At 38.7% G+C, this 13958-nt stretch overlaps 1 protein-coding gene across 2 annotated transcripts in view; it reads right to left on the bottom strand.

Moving 5' to 3' along the window:
* Positions 1 to 13958, bottom strand: part of STK3 (serine/threonine kinase 3) — a 133409-nt gene that overhangs the window by 113398 nt on the left and 6053 nt on the right. The window contains exons 2-4 of one of the 2 annotated variants that reach the window (XM_040073495.2): positions 13071 to 13151; positions 12493 to 12621; positions 10613 to 10727 (exon numbers count right to left, since the gene is read on the bottom strand). In XM_040073495.2, the coding sequence (XP_039929429.1) occupies positions 10613 to 10727; positions 12493 to 12621; positions 13071 to 13151 (325 nt within the window). Of the gene's footprint in view, positions 1 to 10612; positions 10728 to 11542; positions 11681 to 12492; positions 12622 to 13070; positions 13152 to 13958 lie in introns of those variants that run through there. The other variant, XM_040073503.2, reaches the window with a different exon arrangement.

Genomic DNA, 13958 nt, shown 5'->3' with positions numbered 1-13958 from the left:
TGAGAACATCAGGCTTGTCCAGGTTGTAATAAAGGAGGTGACCTCACAGCTCTCTACAGCTTCCTGAGGAGGTGACATGGAAAGGGAGGTGCTGAGCTCTTCCCCCTGGCATTCAGGGTTAGGACACATGGGAGTGGTTCAGAGCTGTACCAGGGAAGGCTTAAACTGGACATTAGGAAGCATTTCTTACTGAGGGTGGTCAAACACTGCAACAGGCTTCCTACAGGAGGTGGATGTCCCAAGCCTGTCAGTGTGTAAAAGGCATTTGGACAAAGCCCTTAACAGACTTTTGATCAGCCCTAACTTGGTCAGGGAGTAGGACCAGATGGTCATTGTAGGACCCTTCTAACTGAAATATTGTTTTGTGTTCTATTCTGTTTTTTACCCTGTGATGAGCGTATCAGTTAACCTCATCTGGATTTTACAATGTATTCCATCATTCTAAACCTGTATAAAAAGAACATATGGACATATTCTTGAATACAGATTGCCTAAATGCATCAACACCTCATGTCTTTGTATTTACAAGGTAGGAAAATAAACCTGTTTTGTTGGGAAATAATTGATTTTTTTAAAAACTGTGACAGAAAGTTCTTCTTTACATCACAGAGATTAGCTGACACATAAACTAATGCAAAACTGATGGAATTTGGGGAAATAAATGTAGGTAGACACACTTTTTTAGCCTACCAATCGTTGGAAGTAACAAGGGACCAGAGTACATAAAAACAGATCCAAAGCTCCTACAACTATTCATTTCTTCATAGAACCACAAACTCTTAAAATCCACACCAAAATGCTTCCTAATTACACCTCCTCCCTTCTTTACTCTAAATCAGAATCTGTCCTCATAAGCCTGGTTAAAAGTCACTATATAGGTAGTGTAGGGTCAGTGTCCCTACAAGTGATTTCCAACATACAAATAGCTAAGTACAGAACCAAATCATTACACACTTTGTAACAGCACACAACTTGCCATCTTCTCAATACCCAGTACTCTCTAGTTCTGTAAGTAGTTTGACACTGACATACAAGCAATGCCATCGATAACCACCACACAGAACAATTAAAAGAAACAAAACTTTTCATATTAATATAAAATTCTGTTCCAGTCAATGTTGCTATCCTGATCTAAATGTATGCTTCTTTATTCTATTCCTGATCAATCTATATCAGTATTTTTCCTGTTAAAAAGTTGGTCTGTTTTATTCTGAGCTTTTACATGCACAGCATCATTCTTCCATCAGCACAGCTCTATATCTTGCACCTTAGTATAATTTCACAGTCGTAATCTTTCTGCTTTGTTTCTGATTTCCATTTGTGCCAAGATCCTCACTTAAAACCTTGTGGAACGTTTATCTGTTTGGTATCTCTGGCTAGTTCTAATCCTGTATGCTGTCCCCCTTTGATGGGTTGGTGCTACCCTTTAAATAAGAGTCAGCCATGGAGCAGCTTCTAATCCTTCACCATCAAAACCACAAGCAGATCATATATTAAAAAGAATGTGAATGATAAAGGTGAACAATTCTACAACCTACATAAAGTACATTAGACATGAAGCCAATCTTAAAAATCAAAATCTGGAGCAAAGCAGTGAATTCTAGTGTTCCACATCTATTAGGAGACTAACAGACATCCAACTGGCTATGGATGCCACACACAAGGGAGACTGAGGGGTGTGCTTACCCCGTCCACCACGCACCATCTAATCCGTGCAGCTGTTGGGACAACTCATCCACAGGTTCTCTTGCACACAGTCATGCTCCTTCCTGAGGCCCCTCTGAAGGGGTCTGGGTCAGCTGAATTGTTTTAAGTCCATTCCCAGCTGCTCTTTTAACACTAACACACACACACACACACACACACACACACACACACACACACACACACACACACACACGTTACATCTGATGCTTCCAGGAAGTATCAGATTACTGCATCTAAACATTGTGATTAGGTTGAACACATTGGGTAGGTCCACTCTCACAAATAAAGGAGGCACTCTTCCACCACGAGCTATGAAGCTCTAACATTTCACATCACATCATCATCACACACCTCTCCTATTCTTCATTTACACAAAGACAAGGCTAAACTAACAAAAAACCTGAGATACAGGAGAGATGGGCAAATAATCAGGAGAGAAGAGATGACAGTTTCCACAATATCCTTCCCATTTGTAATATTTGACATCTAACTTAGGAATCAAGGCAGAAATCTTCAGAGAGAAAATGAGTTGTTAAAGTTACAGTTCTAGCCTGAAGCCAGTCTTAGATTCTAGTTCCCACCACCTGTTACCAGCTACACTGTCCTGAAATTGCTTTCCTTGAGCCTCCCTTTCAGGGCAACTACATTTCAGACTTCTTTTAAGCAGATCTGTATGCTATGTGTAAAGACAGTGCTCTTCAAACAAAATTACAGCCTCTGTCTTGGAGTAAAGTACCAAATCATGATATTACTAATGACAACTAGGTTTGGCCTAAAACTCAAGATAGTCTCAACCTAATCCTATATTATATCTAAGGAGACACCTCAATATTACAGTAAAGGAGTAAAAACTCACTACATAAGACCCAAGCTGCACATAAAATCATACAGAAAATATGCTGCAGTAAGTGTAACTAGAAATATACCCTGGACAGGTGATGATCGGTGTTAGTATTTTTTAAGATTTGTTTTTCACTACATAATCCCAGTAATATAACTTCCATAATATTTATTGAATATAATATGCAAGGGACCACATCTTTTCTTTAAATTAGCATTTTTGTACTGGATAATTAAAGATAGTCTTAACACATCAGTCTTCTATGTGTCGCTTGAAAATTACTATAGCCTAGCAACAGCATAAAATTGTCTAAAACAAATCTAGTGGCTCATAGGGAAAACTATTTCAGGAAATCTGAGGCTCCCATGCTTAACATTAGCTACCATTAATATATATTAATACACAAGCAGACCAAGAATTGATCAGAATATGGAAGTCAGACTCCTCAGCCCTTCATGATCAAGTTCCAGCTTGGAACTACCAAGTTCCTATGAGATATCTATGAAGTACCAAGCCAGATGTTGAGCACAACCTTAGAAGTAATGCAGAAAAGTACAGAACCTCTTCAGTACTGGACTAAGTGCAGATTTTAACTATGTTTCAGTAGCACATGCACTGTCATGTCTACACACAGCAATGATCACCATCAATGTAGTTAGTTTGATTGTGCAAAGTCCTCTTCTGACAAGAGTTAGGTCAAGAACTGCACTGGAAGCCCTTACCACAGGTCTGCTAAAACAATACAAGTGTATGCCTTTCTAACAGGAAGCACTTATCTGAGTTGTCACTATTTAAAACCAACTTTACCATCGTACAGGACACATTTGCAAACAGATCACTTGGCTCACAAACTACACACCTGCTCATACCAACCCCATGCTGCTTCTGACAGCATCACCAAGAGAGATCTTGGACAATCTTATGAGCCAACAAAGAGCTGGCTGAGCATAAAGGACAACCTCCTAGAAGTATGAAAACTGTCCTTCCTGCATGCAAGGTAACTAAACACAGCAGGAGGCCATCTTGACCAAACTAAGAATTCCTAACTGAGCTAAAGTGCATAAAATAAGGCATGCAAAGAGCAGAAACAGATTACTAAAGATAAATAAAGAAGCACTGCCTGGATAGTAAAGAGTTGAATTACAAAGGCCAAGAATAAGGTAGACCTGAATCTGAGCAGCAAAACAGAGCGCAGCAAGAGGATTGTATTGGTCTATATGCAGAAAAATAATGAAAGAAAGAAAGAAAGAAAAAGAAAAACAAATACAAGAAAGATTTTGTGCTGAGTGGTCAATCTATTGACAAGTTATGCAGAAATCTCCCAAACACGTTCCTGGAATCAGTCTTTAGCAGGGTTTCTCTGGCTCTCAGTTGTCTCTGCCTAGTAGCAAAATGGAACGATTTAGGAATTACTCTAGTAAATTTGACAAATACAAGTCCATGGGAACAGATAAAATACATCCAAAGGTGCCAAGGAGCTGGCTAATGTCAACTCAAGGCTGTCTCTTATCAACTTTAAAAGGTCACAGCAATCAGGGTGTCCCCTTACAATACCATCATCTCCAAAACGGGCAAGAAGAAGGGCCTGAGGAACTACAGGCTGATCAGCTCATCCTCAGGCCCCAGGATATTATGGGGTGAATCCACAGAGAAGCTAATTTTTAGACACACAAACAAAAACGTGACTAGAAACAGCCAGCATAAATTGACCAGAAGGAAATCATGCTAAATTAACCTGGTCACTTTCCTATGAGGATGAAGAAAAAGCTGAGGATGTCATTTCCTCTGACTTTACCAAGGCTGTTGGTAGTCCCCAATATATGTTTTTAACTAAATCTGGGGAATTATAGAGAAGATATAGAGGAACAACCTGCTGGACTGCCAAGCTCAGCAGTGGTTCAAAATGTAACCAAGAGCCAGCTATAAGCAGCATTCTCAGAGACTGATCATGGGGTGAACGCTCCCAACATCTTGATGAACAAGCTGAACAATAAGCAAGAACACATCCCATCACGGTTTGTGGATGACATGAAACAGGGTGGAAACAGTCAATACACTAAAAAGCAGGGCAGGGCTGCCATGTAGAGGGATCTCAACAAGCTGGAAGAAATTAACTTAACAACAAACATAGTAGTTCAACAGCAGGGTCCCACACCAGGAGAGAAGAACCAGTATGGACTAAGAATCAGTGTGGCAGGAAACATGCCTGCAGGAAAGGTTGTAGGGGGCTCCAGAAGGTAAGCTGAACATCAGTCAGCAACATCAGCAATGTATCCTAACCATAGACTGGCCTTCATTAGGAAAGCAGTCAGGTCCAGTAAATATTCCCCTCTATTTGGCACTTGTAAAGCCAACTCTGGAACACTGCATGCAGTTCCAGGCAGCTCCAGTTCCAGAAAGGCTGAAAATTGGAGAGTCCAGCTAGAACTAACTAGAGGGGATAGAACAAAACAATCCTCACTGAGCACACAAAACGAAATAAAAGTTCACAGGGCTGGAGAAAAGAGACTGTTGAGATTCACTTTTCAGATTGTTAAGACTGATCTGAACAAGGTCCTAAACACTAACTGGACTTCCTTCCTTGGAAAAGTAGATTCACCTAGCTGACTTCCAGAGGTGCCTTTCAAATTAAAATTATCACTTATTCCAAATCAGTGGCACACTGTTCACCTCCTTCCTTACCAACTCGAAAATAAACATCCAAATTCAAACAGTAGCCTGCAGTTTTCCTACATTTCCTCCACTTCCTCAGCACAGTAATATATAGCAATAAACCCTTCTAAACTTTTAAAATATTTTTTATTGTAAAATAAAATATGAGGAAGACCGCAATGAAGCTTGGCTTAACTCCTTGAATGGAGACAAATTTTATTGTCCAGATTATAACTTTATATGCAGAGACATTGACTCAAACTGGAAATACATTAAAAATTCAGCTGATATTTCTGGCTCTGCAAGGCACACAATGATGGGGTTCTTTTGAGGGGAAAGAGCACTGTGGGGAGGCAATAAGGTTAAACTTCCATCTTTTATTACAACAGGAGTAAGATTTTATGGTTTTTTGTGACGTAAGCTGTATACAAGGTACCAGTAGGTGACTGACCTGAATAAACAGTCATGCGAACAGCTTTTATTTCAAGATTTTATTATAAATTTCTTCATATTCTATGTTTACATGGTAATTTTATTGTTTGAACAACTTAAAATTGGCACCAAATGAAAATTATTTACAAGAGGGGAAAAAAAACCCAAAAAAACCTGCTGCTTGCACTGAGTAACTCTAATAATTTTTTATTCAAAAAATCATTAGCAGCTCAGTTTAAAAAATGAGTAACTGACTTCAAGCCACAGATGCAACTTCTGCTATTCTCCCAAAAGTTCCACAGTTTTGTTTTCTGAAACACGGATGAGGAGGCAAAGGCGATCTGTTGACTGTGCAACTAGCCAGTTTGTTCAAATTAGAAAAAATCCTCCTCAATATATTATAGTCTCTCTCATCTTTTATTGATGACCTGACTGCAAAGAGAACAGCAGCAAATAGAAACACTGTGAAACACAACAAATACAGCCATTAGCACTAAAGTAATATTTTGTAAGCCTTCTTCCAAGAAGTATACTTTTTAAACAGAAACTAAGTGAATTATATTATCATATATTTTAGTATTACATGGTTAGTTTTAAGACTGCCCACAAAATGAACTTCAACATTTTATACACTTGTAGAAAACTACAGAAATCATCCAGGAATCAAATTCTTCTGAGAACAGACTTGTACATGCTCATGGCACAAGTTAACAACAGTATTTCTCTGAATGGAAAGAGTAAGGACAGATAAACGTTGGGGAGAGATAATTCTGTCTTCAGAGCAATTTTTATAGTATTTTACAAATAAACACTGGACTTCAGAGGATGTATAATTTAATAGCATATTATTCCTCACTGAGTGAGCATGATCTGCTAACACTCTAGAAGAAGGGGGAAGAGAGGACAGCTAGTGCATCCCAAAGCACATTTACCAGAGGATGCTGCATGGCCAACCTTTGTTTTGAAACTTCCCCATTTCTCAGTGCCTTTGGTCAATTGTATTTGCATGTAGTATATACATAGTTATTTTGGAAATGGATGAATACCAGTGTAGCTTAAACTTCCTCTTCTTTCATAAAAATTAGCCAACACATAACATGCATCTTATTTCTGGCATACAAAGATTTTTCAGCTCAGGGAAAAAAGTAATTTTCATGAGCAAATTTCCAAGCAGATGAATACAGTTTAATGCAAGGTTGAAAGAAAGGTCTATCATTCTGAGAGTCAGATAGTACAATCCATTTTTAAGGAACTTACAATGCTACCCTAAAGAACTAAGGAAAAATAATTCCCAGCATTTATGTAACAGTCAATTATTCAGAGCCATAGTATGGATTTTAGTAGACAAGCACTAAATAATTTCAGTGTTGCACTGCAGAAGCTAGTATAAGCTACTCTGCTTTGTAAACACATAATAAGGCAACCAGGACATTTGTGATCAAGTTCTTGCCTCCTTTTCCTCAGCCTGGCTACAGAGAAAAGTAATTTAACAATGTTGGCCTAAAGATCAGTCTCTAAGTAGTAACACAGCTGATTAGCTCATTGAGTCAATTCATCACCTAGAAGATCCACTGACAGAACGTGGTCAGCAGCATAGCCAGAATGGACTTGTCCACGGACACCAAAATCAGATAAGCAAGTGAGCCAAGGCAGAAGAAATCTCTATCTTTGTGTATGGACTGTCTGGGTATTAATTAATCCATGTGGGCTCAACTGAGGAAGTTATTCTGCAATAGACTCTATTAAAAAATACAAGAGGTACTAGGCACTAGGTAGCTGCTTCACAGCTAATAATCACACATACTTTAGTGAAGCAAAGGGCTACAAATTGGAACCACCTTAACTGTAAAATTACTGAGAAATATGACTGCTTAAAACTGCAAAATAACATCCTTATGAGCAAAATGCCTTTAGCCCAGATAACAAAAGGTTTATCCTGAATCCCCATGGTAACATACAGATCAACCAAATCCAGTAGGACAATTCAAATCCAGAGATTTGGATATACTATTCACTTGAATTAGCGGAGCTTAAACACATGGAAAAAAGTAATTAGCTAAGAAAACATGGCAGAAGTTAATCATTAAGAGTAAATGAGGCATTATATACGTAACTGATAAACTGGCATGTAAAGGAAATAATTTTAAATACAAAATACACAACCTCTGGGCCCAATTGTACAGTACCTGTGCAACTATCCATTCCAACACTTGTTACTTACAATACTGACCCAAATAAAGCAGGTTTGTCTGATAATCCTACAACATAGCCACTACCTGGTATGTTTCAGCCAATTGAATTTGGTCCCCAAAGAGTCAGGATTAGAATGACTCAGTTAATCATGATCAGTGGATGAGCAAATGTATCCTTAATAATCATTAGAGAGACGAGGTTGGTTGTGTGTAAATATTCTCCCTTATGTTAAGAGCAGCCAGTAAGCCTTATAGTGTTGCTTCACACTGTAATTATCTCATTCTATTGACACTGAAAGTCAGTCCTGTACATTCTCTTCCTTCCCTTTCCACACTGCTCATTCCTTGCATCAGATCAAGCCACCATGCTGCCACAGTGAGCCCAGAGATAGCTCATGACAGGGTGGGGAGGACCGAACAGAGAGGAATTTCTCCCATCATACCATCAAGCTTATTGAAGATCACCCTGCAGGCACAGACAATCGCTGCATCTGAGGCACGGAAAAGGCAGGAGGAACACATCAGTCAGGTTGGAGGACAACAGCAGAACTGCCCCTCCTGGCAGCAACCCACAGTTCAAATGGATAAGATATATGTACCTCCCAAACCAGTCTCTGAGGGAAAGTAGACAAAACTAGATCTAAGCTTTGTTGCCCAGGACTGATGAACACCACACCCCAGATGAGCTAACAAGCACCATGAACTTGCTGAAGTACTGCTGATCTGCCTGGCACAGAAGACTCCAGGCAGAATCACCAGGGGTCCATTTAACTTTGAATTAGTGGCTTAGGCCTCTTGGACAAGAACCTGATCTTGCCAAGCTGAAAACTTCTCTATATGAATAGGCTCCGAACAGTCACTAAAAATTACCCTAACTTTGGATTCTGTTTCCCTTGGGTTTGGTCCACTAGAACAGCAGAACAAAGACCAGTGTTGTTCACTTTGTAGACAAACAATTTTTGAAATAGTAGGGAAACCACAAAACCAGAAAAAGATGATCAGTAAATTCTTAGTTTTAGAGACAAGCAACAAGGGCAAATACACATTAACGTTTCCTCCCCAAACAGGAGAAACCCACCTTTTTCTATGAGTTAATAATGATCATAGAACCATTTAGGTTGGAAGAGACCTTTAAGATGAAGTCCAAATGATAATCCTAACGGCCACTGCACGCTCAGTTTCTTTTCCGCAAATATAAAGAAGCAGGAAATAAACTTTTCCTTGGCCCAGCCACAGTCAGCATTTGACAATTTAGGAAAGCTACAGAATACATAACTCTGTGTGTCTGATTGTATTCAGCAAATATTCTGACAAAATAAGAAACAACTCTCTACTTGTTTGCAAGCAGAGATATTTATTTTCTTACTACAAAACTATTTCTTATTTCACTTAATGAATGAATAAATAAATAAATAAAATGTAAGGTCATCAACAGAATGCTCAAGTACTTTAAGCAGCCTCATTCCAGTAATAGTCACAAGTTTCCCATCATACACAGTCTGAGTGATCAGGCCACTGTTCCACAAAGAGCAAGAGAATTTAAACACACCCCAAAGCCTCTTCCTAAATCTTTCAAAACTTGCAAGACAGAGGCATAGCAAGGGAGAAAAGGAGAAGTTTGCTTTGCTTATTTTTTGTTTTAGGCACTAGAACACTCCCTAATCTACAACAGAATTAAAGTTCTGTCCAGCCTGGTAACCCGCCTGCATGTAAGCACATGTCAATTAAACCATGACAGTTGTCTGCTTCACCTTCCCAGAGATCTGAAGCACATGGACTTCCTGCTCCAGTCATTACCCATTTGAGTGCAGTCACAGTCATTTTTTCCAGGTCTTATTTAGTTGCCTTTTGAAAACCAACTCTCAGCATCTACAAGAACTTCTATAACTATACAGTCACCCTCATGTGCAAAGAAAAAGTTTTGCTTTGCATCTACTGTCACAAGTGGTCTCTTGTTTTGTAATAAACAATACCACAGCCATATCTTACTTTCTTGGTGCTACTCATGGTTTTCAAAATCTTCCACCATCTGTCTCCATCCAGGTACCTCTTCTCATCACAGAAATATCCAAACGCATTTGGTGTCTGCTTCTAGAGAAGTAATCTTTACTTCTGAGTTACCTTGTTACCTTCTTTAACTTCCATAGTTCTGCTATGTCCTTGGTACCACTGAAATCTCTGACAACCACTTAACAACTAACAAAACCTGCATTCTACAGGCTTCCCCTATATTACTTCTGTTATAAGACCATTAAGACACTTCCATACAACTCTCATTTTGGTTCCCTCTCACATTCCTTACTTGGCATCTCTTCCCCTTCTCACTCCTTGAGTAATGCCAGTTACTTCTCATGCTCCCTAATTAGTGAGTGAGAGTAAGACAATTTCACGCCTGTTTCCAAACTATGCAGTTACTAAGTGGCTGCTGACAGACTGTAACGTGGAAGGGGTAGAGGAAAGAAACCACAGTTTTGCCTTCTACAAAGCAGTAATTTTCAACAAATTCCCAAAGATCTTCATATTTCAAAACGCATTTGCTTCTGCTGGTTATCGCTCCACAGAGGAACACACAAAGTTACCAACTGCATGAGCTCATTTCCTGGGAACTAAGGCACAGGTAGCACCCTTGGCATCAGCCAAGTTCTCGTCTTGTAACTCCAGCTTTTATTCTGGCTTCCAATCTTAATTCACAAGTTGATTTTAAGAACTGCTGTATATATTAAAAAAAAAAAAAAAAGGCACACACCCCCCCCAAAAAAAACCCACACAAAAACCCCACAACACTCACCGTTTTATTACGCAGTCTAATTATGTCTGAAACAGAGCCAGCTCCACAATATTCCATAACAATCCATAGATCTGTGTTCTTAAAGTAGCTGCCATAGTACTTGACAACATAAGGACTAGATGGGGAAAAAAAGTTAGATAAATAGGTGAATTCTTAGTAGAAGAAAAAAAATAGAAAAACACCAGCATAAAATCACCTGTTGCTAAAAACTGTTTGACGCAGCTAAAGAGCAAGTGCAACCAAATACATTTTAAATCTGTAATTAGCTTAACCAATGCCTTTTTAAAGTAAATTATGATTACTTAATAAAATTATAAAGGCACTACTATGTATATATGTTTTCAGCAATCTTCAAATACAGCCATCATTCTCCCAAACCTTAGTCATCTGATAAAAAGCTTTGTTTTTCCCCCCTCTAAGGCCTCTCTTGAATTTTTCTCTTCTTAAAAAGACTGCCTCATTTTTGTTTCTCCAGAGCAAAACAATATGGAAACTCACCCATGTTTTCCCAGTTTTGCAAGAATTAACTTATTTCAAGCACAGAGCTAGACTTTCATATTAAAGAGAATCTAATGCTGATTTGAAGCCCTCTGGATTTGCAATGCTTTTAATACTGAAGCATCTTATGTGAACTATTGTCATAAACAGAACACATTGCTTTGCTACTCATCAGTTTGTCACTCGACATAATGCTTCCTTGGAGTCACTTGCAAAATAAAGGCAGAAACAGATGTGGTAAACATAAAAAGGATCACCCTTCATAAGTTACTAGATGGTGTATTTATGGAAATAAAAGACTGAAGGTTTGGGGTGGGGTTCTTTGCAGGAAATTAATCAAAGAAGGCTACGGTTCGATTGCCATCTAGCTCCCACAAAGCCAGGAAGTGAGACACGGAGATTTCAGAAGTGGTTTCTCATCAGAACACCTACATCGTGGTGTGGCATCAAACACCATTTTGTCTCGGAGCAAGGAACTGCATTTTAGGATCAGCATTTCTGGCAACAACACTCTTCACATAGACAACTGGTATCAGAAGAAGAGAGGACCCATGGCTGCCTCCTGCAACATGATACCATCTTTACAAAAAGCAAGGCCAACACTTTTAAAAAACTATTTCATTTAAGATCAACTGTTAGCCCTAAATGAATTTGCCTTTTCAGAAGGAAAGGTGGGTCAGTCTCCTCCTAACTAGTCCAAATGTCTACCATTTACAACCATGATACATTGATCTTGCCCCTTATAAATTCATGAAGAGAGGAAGGCTGTATTACTTCTAAAGAAAACCCACTGATTTTTGTGACCATCTCTTACCAGATTTATACTATGCCAGTATTCCCAGCAACAATTGGGTATCGTTATCAATCAGGACAAGATGATTGTTTCAAAACATCAAGTGCTGTACAATCTCAAAACATTGTTCATATTTGCTTAAAGACTGACACTAACTAATCTGAGTTTGAAGTTGCAGCCCAAAACTCCACAGACAACAGAAAATGCAAAGTAATTTCTGCATCCTTGCACCAAGGCTTCCACTTCTACAAGACCTGCACTCGTAAGATTGTGAACAAAAGATAACAATCCACCGGCAATTTTACAAGATTGTTCACTTTTTTAAAGGGATGTTTCTGCAGGAAAAAGGCAGCCAAGAGAATACTCTTCTGGAAGTTAACTGCTAGCCATTCATCTTCTGCTAGAAACATCTTTATCAATCTTCTGAAACACGTAACTCAGAATTTCACAATTCCTTTAACTAAAAAGTCTACGTTGGACAATTTACTTTCCATGAAAAAGTTTGCAGCTGCTTATATTTCAGCTGTTTTCACAAGTAAATACACTTTCACATAGACTCTTAGAAAGGGAACAGAAATGTCATACCTACCTGTCACATTGTTGCATTATAGATATTTCTTTAATTATTTCTTGAAGATCTGACTCCACAGGGACCTGTTTAATGGCTACAACTTGTCCAGATTCTTTGTGTATTGCTTTAAACACGCTACCGTAAGACCTAAAAATAAGAGACAATCTTTTTAAAAAACAGGACAACCTGCTCCTGATTTCCATTATGCACAAAAAGTCACAGAAGCCATATGCTCATGCAGATGTTTGAGCCTTTTTCAGGCTGCAAAAAGATCAGTTCTACCAGGACCTCAGGAAAGACAGAAGAATGATTTATCAAGACTGAAGAAATCTTTATCTAGATTTAGAGTTTCTAATTCCATTACAGGTGCAGGTACATTTGCTGCTTTAACAAACAACAGACATCAAAAATTCATAAATATATCAGGGAAAGTGTGGAAATCTGCTGATGCATGCATTTGTTTTGGTAGTAAAACTTGTCTGTAGAGGCATTCCTTAGGACATTTACAGTCACTCTCTCTGTAACATAATATTCCAACATATGCTTTATGTATTTTTTTCCTCTGATCCTATGCCCCTGTAAATAGCTGTACTTACCCTTCACCAAGCTTCTCCAGAACATCAAAGACTTCTTCAGGCTGCTTAGTTAAGCTATCTTCACTTAGCTTTTTCAGTTTGCTAAAAGAAAGACAAAAGTTATTTATTTGTTTGGGGGAGAAAGAACTCAAGCAAATTTTCACACAAGCAACTAGACAGAATAAATTATTACAAAGAAAAATATATTCCAATGAAAATAAAATACTTAATGTACAGCAACAAAATTTTAGTCAACTATCATATAAAATGAATAAAGTTATGATGATTTTTGTCATTATCACTTTCCCATTAATGTTTGCTCAATTCAAAGCAGCATTGGACCAATTCACTCTTCAAACCACTTCCTTTGCTTTAGTAGAAACAGACAAAGAATACAGGAAAGTTTACATTCCCTCGAAAAACAGTCAGCATGCAAACACATGCCCCTTACTGCTTAAAGGATGCCATGTTGTTCTCTATTTATAAACCTATCCTTCACCCATATGAAGTACTCAGTTTCTAAATTGTACCCCTCATCAGCCAGTGAATGACATCACTAAAAGCAGAATTCTGAAGTCCAGATGATGCTGGGACCATATGGTAGCACTTCCCAGACAGCAGCAGAAGACTGAAATTCCAAAAGCTGAGTACTGTAAGAGCTGTCGGGGCAGCTTCTCTTGCACCTTTGTAAATGCATATTGGGACAGGATGCGACGAAATCTCTAATTACATAACACCACCATATTTTGCCCTTAGCCCTCTCTCTCACACAGTCTCAAATCACTCAGTAACACCCTATGATTTCTTCCAGCACTTTCAACCCCCTTTTACAACCATTTGTTGTCCTTTACAAGCAGTCCTAGCCTTTCCCTGGTCTCTAGCATTCCCAGCTATCCAGGCCCCCAGACT

The sequence above is a fragment of the Hirundo rustica genome, chromosome 1, assembly GCF_015227805.2.
Source record: "Hirundo rustica isolate bHirRus1 chromosome 1, bHirRus1.pri.v3, whole genome shotgun sequence".
NCBI lineage: Eukaryota > Metazoa > Chordata > Aves > Passeriformes > Hirundinidae > Hirundo > Hirundo rustica.
This window is presented reverse-complemented; position numbering and strand designations above follow the sequence as displayed.